The 12,500-nt window shown below is 34.4% G+C and overlaps 3 protein-coding genes across 4 annotated transcripts; 1 reads left to right on the top strand and 2 right to left on the bottom strand.

Moving 5' to 3' along the window:
- Window positions 1–2,673: 2,673 nt before the first annotated feature.
- On the bottom strand, window positions 2,674–3,112 carry LOC106334088. Its single transcript, XM_013772436.1, has one exon. The coding sequence runs from the start codon at window positions 3,061–3,063 to the stop codon at window positions 2,848–2,850; it is 216 nt and encodes a 71-aa protein (XP_013627890.1). The 5' UTR covers window positions 3,064–3,112; the 3' UTR covers window positions 2,674–2,847.
- A 3,547-nt stretch (window positions 3,113–6,659) lies between these two features.
- LOC106335739 (short-chain dehydrogenase/reductase family 42E member 1) lies at window positions 6,660–8,755 on the top strand. Its single transcript, XM_013774337.1, has 5 exons — window positions 6,660–6,930; window positions 7,025–7,367; window positions 7,451–7,719; window positions 7,959–8,155; window positions 8,222–8,755. The coding sequence occupies exons 1-5, from the start codon at window positions 6,675–6,677 to the stop codon at window positions 8,666–8,668; spliced, it is 1,512 nt and encodes a 503-aa protein (XP_013629791.1). The 5' UTR covers window positions 6,660–6,674; the 3' UTR covers window positions 8,669–8,755.
- LOC106335740 (AT-hook motif nuclear-localized protein 10-like) lies at window positions 8,700–11,276 on the bottom strand. Of its 2 annotated transcripts, XM_013774339.1 has the most exons (6): window positions 11,187–11,276; window positions 10,365–10,778; window positions 9,868–9,920; window positions 9,466–9,597; window positions 9,225–9,386; window positions 8,700–9,136 (listed from the first exon to the last, which is right to left on the bottom strand). In XM_013774339.1, the coding sequence occupies exons 2-6, from the start codon at window positions 10,759–10,761 to the stop codon at window positions 8,915–8,917; spliced, it is 966 nt and encodes a 321-aa protein (XP_013629793.1). In that variant the 5' UTR covers window positions 10,762–10,778; window positions 11,187–11,276; the 3' UTR covers window positions 8,700–8,914. The 2 variants fall into 2 exon arrangements, with proteins under 2 accessions (XP_013629793.1, XP_013629792.1); XM_013774338.1 differs by lacking the exon at window positions 11,187–11,276 and having other exon boundaries at window positions 10,365–11,154.
- Window positions 11,277–12,500: the final 1,224 nt, after the last annotated feature.

The raw sequence follows: 12,500 nt of genomic DNA, 5'->3' as shown, positions 1-12,500 counted from the left end.
ACCTATTGTGTATGGGTAAAAGAGATTCAATCACAAATTGACTGGATTCTCTCTTAATATGGGACACTCTCATAAATTCCAACAAAGAATATGAGATATATTCTTTTATGATGCTTTGCAGTCCCTTTGTTCAGGGTCGTCTATTAATTCTGGGAAGCCCAAAAGCAAACATAAGAATATGTGACCTACTACAAAATTAACGCTAAAAGGATCATAAAATATATAAAAATTTATAATATAAATCAATACTATTATTTGAGAAGTAAATTTGCTTACTTGTCATCTTCTCCATAATTTTAGTGAATTTGCTTATTTGTCATATTTTTCATGATTTTAAGATAAATCATTAAATTAATTAATATTATTATTTCAATTTTATGTTTTTATATATATATATATATATATATATATATATATATATTTATCATGATATTTAAGATAATTAATAAATATTAACTTATTTTATCGATATATATACAATTAGTTTTTAAAATATATTTTAATATAGAGTTATCATCATATTTAGAAAATTTAATTAGTAATAAATATTAATAATATCTACCGATAATATCATAACATTTATCTTTTATTAGTTTATGATTTAATGACTAATATTATAGCAAGTTCTCCAATTCTTATTGAAAATATTGATCCAAATACAAATTATTATAAAATTTATATACAAGTATACTAACATATTTTAATTAATCAGTTTCTTCAGTTAATATACTGAACCATATCTATATACTGCGAGTTTTTTAAAATAACATTTATTCGATTTATTCAGTACTACCAAACTATTTTTTCTATTTCGATTCGGTACGGTTTTAAATGGTTCGGTTTTATCGGATTGAACACTCCTAGGCTATTGTTATTTTGTTGATGTTTTATAGGTTGTAACCGTTTATAATTTCTTTAAGTGTTACTTGATTTTTTTCAGTCCAAATACAATAAATATTGAATTTCAAATCCAAATTTCCTGATTTGATTATTACTATAGAAAAGTTTTGATCCAAAATTCACATCCCATAAATAAATTATGAAACAAAAGAACATAATTTAATATATTGATTATAAATATGAATATTAATCCGGACAAGGTGCGGGACATCAACTAGTTAACAAATGTATCTAAAGTCATTGCGATATCGCTAGCTGGGATGCTTTTTAATCAGCTTCGACTTCTAACCAAATTAAAAAATACTACTGCCCAAATTTCAACAATATACACGATCGATAATCATATTGTTAGGTAACACTTATTTATTTTAGAGGAGAATTGTAAAAAAATTCATTTAGAAGGGTGTTGAGATCCAACATCAAAATTAAAAGAACCAACACTAATATATAAAAGACTTTTGGCAATTTATTTATCACCAGTTAGTTGAAAATTTATAAAATTTATCATGGTATAAGAATTCCTTTTGCTAATTAACTCAAATAGAATTGTTCAAATTAATGTATTAGTTTCAAAATAGGGTTCAGTTCGAAATAGCCGATAAAAGTAATCATTTCGAGAAAAATGATAAATTTCCACATTGAAAGTTTAAATAGACCAGCATTAATATATACTAAGATTTTACTTGACATATTGACATGATGTATGATGAAGAAGAAACTCATAAAATAATCACAATCGCGTATACACATAAAAATAGTGTTACACTGGAATATATCAGATGTACATAACAATATACACATGACAAAATACCTGTTCAATATTTACTCGTACCATGATATTCTTAAATTATTAAAGTGAAATTCCACCTTCCAGAGTGAATCTGACGATGAATTAGAAGAGAGCCGTAATACTGCTCTTGAATGCATAGGAAAAAAATAAAATGATCGAGTAGGATTGGATTTTATTTCCATTAGTTTTTGCTAGAAATGACATTATTTGATCTTGGACCTTTGACATTGGTATCGCCTTATTGGCTGCATCGTGGTTTTGATAAAATGGAGATATAAAATATGGAGTATCAATCTTACATGTTCACAATTTATTAGTTCAGTTTATTATAACTCAATGCAACTTTATGAATGTTCGTGGTTCCATTTTTCTTAAGGTTATTGAAACTTTAAAGAAAGAAGAAACACTGCTTTCAGTTTCCAAACTAGTGGGACAGATTAATTTTCGATGGTCATGTTTTGATTAAGATAACTAGCCATGCAGATTTTTAAGTTTGAAGCGTAGGGGGAAACTATTTAAAATGATCAACCATATTTATATACTAGTAATCACATAGAAGTCTGGAAAAGCATGATTATTGGGAGGTTCTTATGATGAGGTTCTTAGCGGAATATAAGAACCCGTCTTCTAACTTTTAACTAAAAAACCTAAGAACCGTCTCTTAAAACTCTTATTTAAGAGCCGGTTCTTAGCTTTTTTAGTTAAAAGTTAAGAGACATGTTCTAATATTCCGCTAAGAACCCTACTTTAAGGGCATGAGACCGGAGTTCTTAACTCATGATTTGAAATTTTTTTTTTTTTTACACTTTTCGGCTAAGAGACTGCTCTTATATCTCTTATTTAAGAGACGGTTCTTAGTTTTACTTAGTTAAAATCTAAGAAAAACTAAGAACCGTCTCTTAGCCGAAGTTAAGAACCTCAGTTAAGAGACTGGGGTTAATCACGGTCTTAGGTAACCATATTTTTGCGTTTAATTTGTCACCTGATGCCAAATTTTTACATTTATTTATTGATGAGATTGGATCATACCAATGGATTAGGAGAAAAAAAACAAGTCAGCTTTCACAAGGCGTCAAATAAATCACATTGGATAGTAATTAAAACAGAAGCAATTAGAAACATGTTTGTTTTGTTTTGTTTTGTAATAACTGAGTGATTCACTTCTTAGCTTGTTGGTTAGCTGAATCTATAGCGGATGGAGGAGCACTGCCAGAGAGGGTCGGTGCGTCGGTTGCCCCGCCGCCTTGGCCAGGCTTAACCTCTTGGTGACCGGAAGTTCCATAAGCATTCTTCTTGTAATCTTCTATATCCTCGTACTTTGTGTACGGACTCGTTTCTAGTGGCAGTTCTTGTTTCTCTGGTGTCTTCGACATATTTCTTGAACCAGACGTTAGCTTTCTTTCTTTCTTGTGTAAGAAACAATAATATTCCGAACACGAAAAAAAGTTGATTTACTTATGGAGACGTAAATAATTGTTGTCCAAAGAACTTGCACAATACTAGGCATGGAACATGGTAGTGTTTTTGACTAAGTAATTTTTTCATCATCTATTTAATGTTTACTGAAGAAAAATAATTTCTTAAAATCTCGATTCAAAATATGTAGAATAGCTATAGGTCATCCATTATCTATTCCATATGCATACCAATCAAATTTAATCACATTTGATTGGTCAAACAAAAATATAACACATATGCGAAATACAATATATTTATTTAGTTCAATATTTGGAATTTAGATGTGAAATAGTGTGTTAGAAGTATATATTTCCTTCTTTTTGACAAAGGATTTACATTTCCAATCTTATTATGTCTATAGAAGTTTATATTTTAACTAAATTTGTGGGTTAAAATGAAATATTTATTTTAAAATGTTCAATATATTTAGCATATGCCAAATTTTCGATAGCAAAATGACTCTCCTAGGTTCTAATTGGATTAATAGGTCGAAGATGTGATGCATTTTCGCAAAAAAAAAAAAAAGTTACACACCTTAAATATGAAAGAATACAACATATTTTGTATATCTACTTAATATAAGAGAACAATAATGAACGAGCTAATTGTGTTCCTTCGTCTACATAAGAAGACTCCAACACAGTTGTGAACCTTTTTAGCCAAATCATTTATCTCTTCAATTCCCGGATGCATTGTATTATCTTCCACAACAAAAGCATGGCACTGATTCTTCGCCGTGATCCAACTGCAATCCACTTCCGTTCCCATTCATGAGTCCCCAAACTCGTTCCACATCTTTCATCCTCCCTAAAGCTGCGTACATGCTTGACAATTGCATATAAGTTGATGATTCTCTCGATCCAAAGTGCCAAGAGCTTCTCTCCTGCTTAGGCTCCTAGTTCACAGATCCAATAATGGTTCCTACATGCCCTTGGTAGTATCGGCCACAGGCATATACCGTGATCGCAGATGAGCTCTTAATGTTTTGCCTCGCTCAGCTGTCCTGCAAGGCTCAGCAGATCAACCATGTACGCATAGTGGTCAGCTTTTGGAACAGCCTGAAATGACCGGACATTGTATTGAAATAAGACCAACCTCCCTCTCCAAATCCTTTATGGCTAGTACACGCTGATATAATGTTCACGAATGTGGACATCATCCGGCTCCAATCCTACATCTAACATCTCCTCAAAAAGTTCTAAAGCTTCATTTGAATATTATTGTGCAAAATATCAAAAATAATCAAGAATTATATGATTATTTACTTGAATTACCAGTTTTTTTTTCCGAATTACCTAAAAACCCAACTAGAAGCAAACCAAACCTGAATTTTTACAGAAATTCTCTGGTTCCTAGTTTATTACTCAAACCAAACCAAGGACTCACTGAATTGATGTGATTTACTTCGATTCTTAAATGTATCTTAAAATCTCTTATTCAAACATACCCGAAATAACAACCTAAACCAATTAAAGAAAACATGTTTAAAAACGAACCGATAGTGGATAGGTTGCTATTTTAGGCTAAAATTAACATGCTTTTAGAGCTATAGTTTTCCTAGAGGAGTGACAACTTTTTTCTAAAAACCCAACTAGAAGCAAACCGAACCTGATTTTTTACGGAAATTCTATGGTTCCTAGTTTATTACTCGAACCAAACCAAGGACTAACTGAATTGATGTGATTTACTTCGATTCTTAAATGTATCTTAAAATATCTTATTCAAATATACCCGAAATAACAACCTAAACCAATAAAAGAAAACATGTTTAAAAACGAACTGATAGTGGATGGGTTGCTATTTTAGGCTAAAATCAACATGCTTTTAGAGCTATAGTTTTCCTAGAGGAGTGACAACTTTTTCCTAACATAATGAAATCCAAAAAACTAACAAAGGTTTAACCAAAACCATATATATTAAACATGGATGGTAGAGAAATAAAAGAAAAGGAAAAAAACTACACACATTTTTTCCAAAAAAAATCCACATTTTGATCCATGTACTTTATCCTCCTATGTCATCACAAGTGAAAATGATTATTAGTCAGATAACAGATATATTGCTTGTTAGTGTGTTATATTTGTTCAACACTACAAAAATGATTTGGATATCACACAAAAACAATCCAAAATCTGAACCAACAGTGCACATTTTCAATATTAATTTACATGTATATAGAGAAGTTAGTGGCGTACTCACAAAGTTGTTTACCAATTGACTTGTCTGCTTCTTTTGTATTGGCCTTCTCCTCAAGGGCTGTTCTGAACGCCTCATATATGGTCCATCAATATAGCGCATAATAGATGCTAAGTCTTCAGGGGGAATGAGTTCAGGAATAATATCAACCGAAGATGTTAAGAACTTCAAGAAATTCACGTCTTCCTCTAGCGGAGCCACACTAATGGGTTTGTTGCTACCTCACATAATCTCAAAACCTTCAAAAGAGTTTCAGAGTCACATTGAAGATGACAGTTAGATTTCATGATAAATTTTTGAGTAATCTATGTATGCTTTGAATTGATCAGCGATTATCGATCTACTTTGTCAATTTTCATTGATTGGAGTCACATCATTGAAAGTTCCACTAGATTGAGAATTTTTGTCAAAATAATTTATACTAAAGGTAGTTCTGAAAAATAGGACACAACATGAACATTAATCCTTGAATTTGAAGTTTGTGGTGTTCTAATAATGATAGAAATTTGGAAGGGAGTATTAAGTATGATATCTGAAATAGATTACATTTTAACATTTTAAACTATGATTTGATTAAAAATTATATAAAGAAATTAGTTGAAATAAATAGAGAAAATGAATCGAATTCAAAGGAGAAATAATGCAAAAAAATGGAAAGAAGTTAGAACAAAAAATCAGTTTATAACAAATTATATATTAATCGTTTTAAAGAATTTCGAATTATTAACAAATGAATTCTACTTCAAAAAAGGAGAAAGATAAAGGCTCACAACGAAGACAACTACAACAACACACCCTACCTTCAACTGAATGGAGTAGACCACCGGCGGAAAGTTTCACATCGGTTACCAAGGATTAATACTTTGGAAAGTGAAATTCAAGCACTTATTATGGCAATGATCAATTGCTGGAGCAAAGGATATAGAAAGATAATCTTTAAAGGTGTGCCAATCAAAAATGTAATGAATTTGGTAAACAGGACATCGTCCAAATTTGCCATAGCCAATTGGATTATGAAGTACAATACCAATACCAATACCCAAGTTCCAACATAGTTGCAGCATCCTTGCAAAACAAAACATTCCTAGAGAATCAGATTATCACTACCATACTTCTATTCCGAATGTCATAATCATAAAACATGTTTTGTCAAACATTATTTGATCATTAATAAAGTTCTTTGGAAAAGAAAAAAACGTTATGGTAAAGATAATAACTTTTTAAGAATGGAGGGGCATATCCCCAATTAAAATCCCGAGAAGTAAAGTAAAACGTTTTTGAGTTAAAAAGGTGAAAAGTCAAGACAGTGAGTTAAGCCAGTAGTTGTCGGATGCTCAAATCTCCAGTTTCTCATCTCCGGTCAAACTCGTATCGAGAAAGAAGAAACAAAAAAAAAATGCATTTGAGCGAGAACGAAGGTGTCGAAGGCAACACCTTCGTCGTCACCGGAGGCCTCGGCTACGTCGGCGCCGCCCTCTGCTTAGAGCTAGTCCGCCGCGGTGCTCGCCAGGTCCGCTCCTTCGACCTCCGCAACTCATCTCCCTGGTCCGATGACCTCAGAAACAGCGGCGTTCGCTGCATCCAAGGTTTCACTCTCCTCTCCCATCAATTGATTCCACTTCGATCTGTGTGATCATCATATAGATCCTTAGATTTAATTGATCTTTGAATCTTGAACAGGTGACGTAACTCGGAAACAAGATGTAGACAAGGCGCTAGACGGAGCAGACTGCGTTCTGCACCTCGCTTCCTACGGCATGTCCGGCAAAGAGATGCTACAGTTCGGTCGCTGCGACGAGGTCAACATAAACGGGACATGTAACGTCTTGGAAGCTGTCTTCAAACACGAGATCACAAGACTCGTCTACGTCAGCACTTACAACGTCGTGTTTGGCGGTAAAGAGATTATAAACGGTAATGAGAGTTTGCCTTATTACCCGCTTGATGATCATGTCGACGCATATGGTCGAAGCAAATCCATCGCGGAACAGCTTGTCCTCAAGAGTAACGGCCGACCGTTTAAGTAAGTCAGGGCTCTTCTGACTCTAATAGGAACCGAAGTAAAAAACAAAAATATTCTCACTGGCTTGTGAGTGTTTTATGTAGAAATGGAGGGAAGAAGTTGTATACATGTGCGGTTCGTCCAGCAGCTATTTATGGACCTGGTGAAGACAGGCATCTTCCTAGGATTGTTAATCTAGCGAAGATGGGTTTGCTTCTGTTCAAAACCGGTGAACGGAGTGTTAAAACAGACTGGATTTATGTTGAGAACCTTGTCCTAGCAATTATATTGGCTAGTATGGGACTCTTGGATGACATTCCTGGTAGAGAAGGAGAGCCTGTTGCTGCTGGTCAACCTTATTTCGTCTCTGATGGTAAACCATTTAGCCTTAAAACTTGTATTTGCTAAGTCAAAGCTGATACCAGAGATCATTAGCTCAACTGGAAAGGACATCGACCGTTGTGTCAGAGGTCCCCAGTTTGAGTGACCGCTAGGACGAAACTAATATTAGATGTTGTGGTTTCGGGCGTGAGGGATTAGGGTTTCGGTCCGAACCTCCTGGTATTTCAAAAAAAAAGAAGCTGAGTTAGTTTTGGACCTGTGACGTTGTAGGTTCCCCTGTGAATACATTTGAGTTTCTACGTCCCTTCCTACGAAGTTTGGACTATGATCTTCCCAAATTTACTATCTCTGTACCTGTTGCGGTGACCTTGGGTAACATCTTCCAAGGAGTCTACACTGTTCTGTATCCATGGCTATCAAAAAGCTGGTTACCTCAGCCGCTTATTCTTCCTGCTGAAGTCTACAAGGTAACAGTTTCTCAAATCTTAACTCAGTGTTCCAAGTTGTTTGATGAATCTGCTGGTCTTGTGTAGGTCGGTGTTACCCATTATTTCTCATATCTCAAGGCCAAGGAAGAGCTTGGATATGTACCATTCAAGAGCTCCAAGGAAGGCATGGCTGCAACAATCTCATATTGGCAGGAGAGGAAACAGAGATCATTAGACGGTCCAACTATATTCACTTGGTTAGCTGTTATACTAGGAATGTCATCTCTTTTCGCTGCGGGATGGTTACCGGAAGTAGGACCTGTGCCTTTCTTAAGAGCACTAAGCCTCTTCTTCTTCCGGACCATGACGATGGTAAGGGCTGTCTTCGTCATATCAGTTGCACTACATGTTGGAGAAGGAATCTATGCTTGGTCTCTGGCTAAACGAGTGGACCCGGACAATGCAATGGGGTGGTTCTGGCAAACTTCAGCTCTTGGGTTTTTCTCAATGCGGTTTTTGTTGAAGAGAGCCAAAGACCACCACCAGGCTTGAAGTGAAACCAGTATTGTTTTTGGTGTTGTAATGTTTTCAAGAATTTGAGAAAATTTATCATAAAAAAGATCTACATTAATCAGGATATTCCAATTTTCTGAACAAATCAAGGTCTCTTAAAGCATACCACGGAACACAAAAGCATGTTAAGTTATTTAAACTCAACTAAAATAGCCTAAACTAATGGGTCTGAATCATCATCATCATCATTTAGCAAGACAGATATATATATATATATCACTTTGGCTACTTCCACGGCATGGAAGGGTTGTTGGTGTTGTTGTAAGGTCCTCCTGTGTTGCTCTGCTGAAGAGGGCTTCCATGTCCTCCAATAGATGACTCACTCATTGCGCCACGAGACTGCGGGCTACTCGGATTCATCAGTACTTGACTTGGGGCCACACGCGGTAGTAATGTCGGTGACGCTAGTTCTTTTTGCCCCTCTGGTATGAAACTCCCAACAACAATCTGTGATTTGAGAATACCCAAAAGTGTCATTACATTGTTCTTATGAGCATCGAATATAATGTTGTATTGGAAAAAAGACAGAAAGTACCTGAACAGGTGATGCTGCTATAAGAAGACCAGCTACACAGCCACCTAAGACATGACCATCAGGAGCCGATAAAGCCACGCTTAGACCTCCTGTCCTGCTTCTGTGACCATTGTTCTCTACCAGGAGGAACGAGCCCGACAAAGACAGAATCTCAAATCTCCCCTGATTTTCAGTGTAAGCAACTTAGTAAAGGTTAAGCAGCAAAAAGATCAGAGACAAAGATACAGCCAAATCTTGATACCTCATATGTAACGGTTCCACCAGATGTGGCGAACTGGCGAAGAGTCACATTGGAGATAGCTCCATTTGCAGACAAGACGCACACAGTTCTTGGTCCGTTCTGAGAAAACGCCATTATCTTTGATGATACATCCTGTCCCAATTCATAAAAACAAAACAAATGTCAGCTCTTAGCCCTGAGAAAATCATGTGAGCCTAAAATAATAGAACTACAAGCAGCCACACACGACATAATCTATGTCAGGTAACAAAAAACTCTGATCAAGTTCAACATTCTCTTGTTACCAATAATGTTTGACCTTAACACAAGCACTCTAGACATACAGATGATTTGCAGACCTCAAAACAAGACATGTATGCAGTAAAAAGAGGAAATTCAAGAAGCTAGAAGATGATAACACACCTCTCCAGTCCCCACGGTAAGTACATGAGGTACAAATCCCACTCCTGTCGAGCCTGCATAAACAAGCACACACACACCCACAAAAGATCAGAGCTCAAGTTTCAGTTCATAAAACTCAACACAACAAACGAAGAAACTCAAAAACCCACAAAAGATATCAAGATCAAGATTGCAACAACAAGCACACACACACACACACAAAAAGACAACACTAAGAGCTCAAGTTGCAGTACATAAAATTCAGAACAATGAACTAAGAAACTCCAAAAGCCACAAATGAGTAAAGATGGTTGAACAAGACACGTCAAGAGGGGCATATAAGTAATTTGAGAAGGAATACAAAACTCAAGGGGCATTGTTTACCATATTCACCATTTTACTACTATATTCTAATTGATTGCAGCCGACAGAGAAGATCCAAGCCACCAGATCACGTGAGGAAGAAGATTCCAAAACAAACAAAACAAAAAAAAAAATGTAATATAAATATAAATTACCTAAAGCTTGAAGCTTTTTCCTATTGCTAGAGCCACGAGGCCGCCCTCTCATCCTCTTCTGCGTAGACGACCCTCCTTCGCCGGAACCGCCGCCACTCGTCTGAGCCTGGGTGAAAGTAGGAGCTCCGGGAACCAAACCCAGTTCCGGACCGTACTTCCTCGGTCTCCCTCTCCTCTTCTTCACAGGCTCACTTCCCGTCATCGTCACGGGCATGTTCATGTTCAAACCAGGATTCCCACCTCCGGCTGAGTTGTGTTGGTACTGCTGCGGTGGTGGTGGTGACGACTGCTGCTGCTGCTGCTGTTGCGTTTGCGGCGGAGAAGGTGGTTGATTGTGCTGTTGTTGGTGGTGGAGAGCCATCGTGAATGGCATTGATGATTCTCTGCTCGCCGCCATTAAACCCGTCTCAGATCCTGACATTTTTCCTCAAAAGAAAAACTCTACTTTAGCAGAAGATTCACTACAAAACCCTAGCTTTAGCTTGCTCTGAAGTGGAGACTGTAACATCTCCGAGAAGATAAAGTTCGAAACTTTACACCTAAACCCTAAGAAAACTTCAAACCCAGAAGAGAATAATCCTCTGAAACTCCAAAGATTTTCACAATTCGAAAGGATTTTTCAGATCTCTGAAAATAAATAAAAAATTAGAAAGCGGATCGCGCTTTAGAATTTCCGAATTGGAGAGTAAGATAAAAATTAACTTTAATAAAACAATTAAACTTTTTTAAATAATAATAGAAGATTATTTATTTTCATCTAGAAAATTCAATTTACTGGAAGAAAATTAGAAAAATTGAAAGAGAGAGAGAAAGAAGACTTACGATAAGTTGGCGAAAATTCAGGGAATAAAGCAAAGAGGATTCCTGCCTGCTCCCTACAATTATTAGGTTTTTATATTTTGTTAAGACCAGTAAAATATATAATGGCTTATATATATATATATGCCGCAAGGATGAAAAAGGGATTTTTGGATCTCTATGTATCTTTGACGACTATTCAACAATATCTAACAATTTCCTCTATTTGTTGTTTTCTTTTCCTTTATTGCAACCTTTTTTTGGGAAATAAAACAAAAAGTTTGACTAAATATATTGTTTTATTTTTTTAGCTTTACAATTTTTAGCCTAATATCTTTTAAGATATAATATATTTATATTAGTAATATATATATATATATATACATCAAAGATTGTAGAATAAATATTTAAATAGATAAATACAAAATATTTTAAATACATAAGTATATTGTAAATTTTAATGAATTATTTATAGTTAAAATAATTAATTTCTTGATATTTTTATAAATATTTATGTATTTTTTTAATAAAATAAATTTAATAAAATAAAATAATATATGATACTCTTGATTTTGATATTTTAAAATAATATTTTCACTATTTGGCCAAAAAAATAATATTTTCACTCTATACACAAAGATAAGATAATAACATATTTAGGTGATTATTTAAACATTGTTTTATACACAATTACAATAGCTTGATTTTACCCTTATAATACTTACATTGTTAGCATGTGTATTTGTATCTATGTCACTTAAATCTAATGTACACATTATCTTCTTTTTCTTTTCATAACTCTTTAGTATTTCTTAATTTTCAAACTTTAAAAATAATTGTCTTTTCATCAATTAGGATGGATCGTAAAGAAAACAAAAACAAAAGATTAGAGAAACAAATGTGGCCAAAATAGAGAAATGATTGTTCGTTCAAACCAGTTTCAAGGTCAACACATACAAATCAACTTGGTGAGCCAATTAAATGAGTTAAGAGGAAGTTTTCTTGTTTTTTATTAAAAAAAATTGTCACAACAAAATAATCTCGGTTCGTCGTTAGATCCAATTTCAAAGTGGAGTTAAATCCGACTATTTCTCATCATAAGAACAACTCTTTATTGGGTGAATATAATTTTCTTTTTTATTGGATTTGTCTTTCAGTTAAGAATATGAATCTCATAACTAAAGCTGAATCCATGTTTGATTATATTTGTATGCATTTCATGTAATACCAAATTAAAAATTAAAATAAGTCTTATTAAAAAACTGAAAAAGTCTAAATTGCAAATTTATAAATCTGTGTTAAATTATGATGTTAATTGTTTATCTATAATGCGATAAA

This window comes from Brassica oleracea, chromosome C3, assembly GCF_000695525.1.
Source record: "Brassica oleracea var. oleracea cultivar TO1000 chromosome C3, BOL, whole genome shotgun sequence".
Taxonomy (NCBI): domain Eukaryota; kingdom Viridiplantae; phylum Streptophyta; class Magnoliopsida; order Brassicales; family Brassicaceae; genus Brassica; species Brassica oleracea.
The sequence above is the reverse complement of the archived record's forward strand: the minus strand, read 5'-3'. Positions and strand labels throughout refer to the sequence as shown.

What these genes read in the sequence shown, in the direction of transcription:
- LOC106334088 (XM_013772436.1), bottom strand. Translation starts at nt 3,063, where the DNA reads ATGTCGAAGACACCAGAGAAACAAGAACTGCCACTAGAAACGAGTCCG.
- LOC106335740 (XM_013774338.1), bottom strand. Translation starts at nt 10,785, where the DNA reads ATGTCAGGATCTGAGACGGGTTTAATGGCGGCGAGCAGAGAATCATCA. An exon ending in GAAAAAGCTTCAAGCTTTAG is followed by an intron (nt 9,921 to 10,364) that starts GTAATTTATATT and finishes TTGTTTATGCAG; the next exon opens with GCTCGACAGGAGTGGGATTT. An exon ending in TAGCAGCATCACCTGTTCAG is followed by an intron (nt 9,137 to 9,224) that starts GTACTTTCTGTC and finishes CTCAAATCACAG; the next exon opens with ATTGTTGTTGGGAGTTTCAT.
- LOC106335739 (XM_013774337.1), top strand. Translation starts at nt 6,675, where the DNA reads ATGCTCAAATCTCCAGTTTCTCATCTCCGGTCAAACTCGTATCGAGAA. An exon ending in CGGCGTTCGCTGCATCCAAG is followed by an intron (nt 6,931 to 7,024) that starts GTTTCACTCTCC and finishes AATCTTGAACAG; the next exon opens with GTGACGTAACTCGGAAACAA. An exon ending in TTCCTGCTGAAGTCTACAAG is followed by an intron (nt 8,156 to 8,221) that starts GTAACAGTTTCT and finishes GGTCTTGTGTAG; the next exon opens with GTCGGTGTTACCCATTATTT.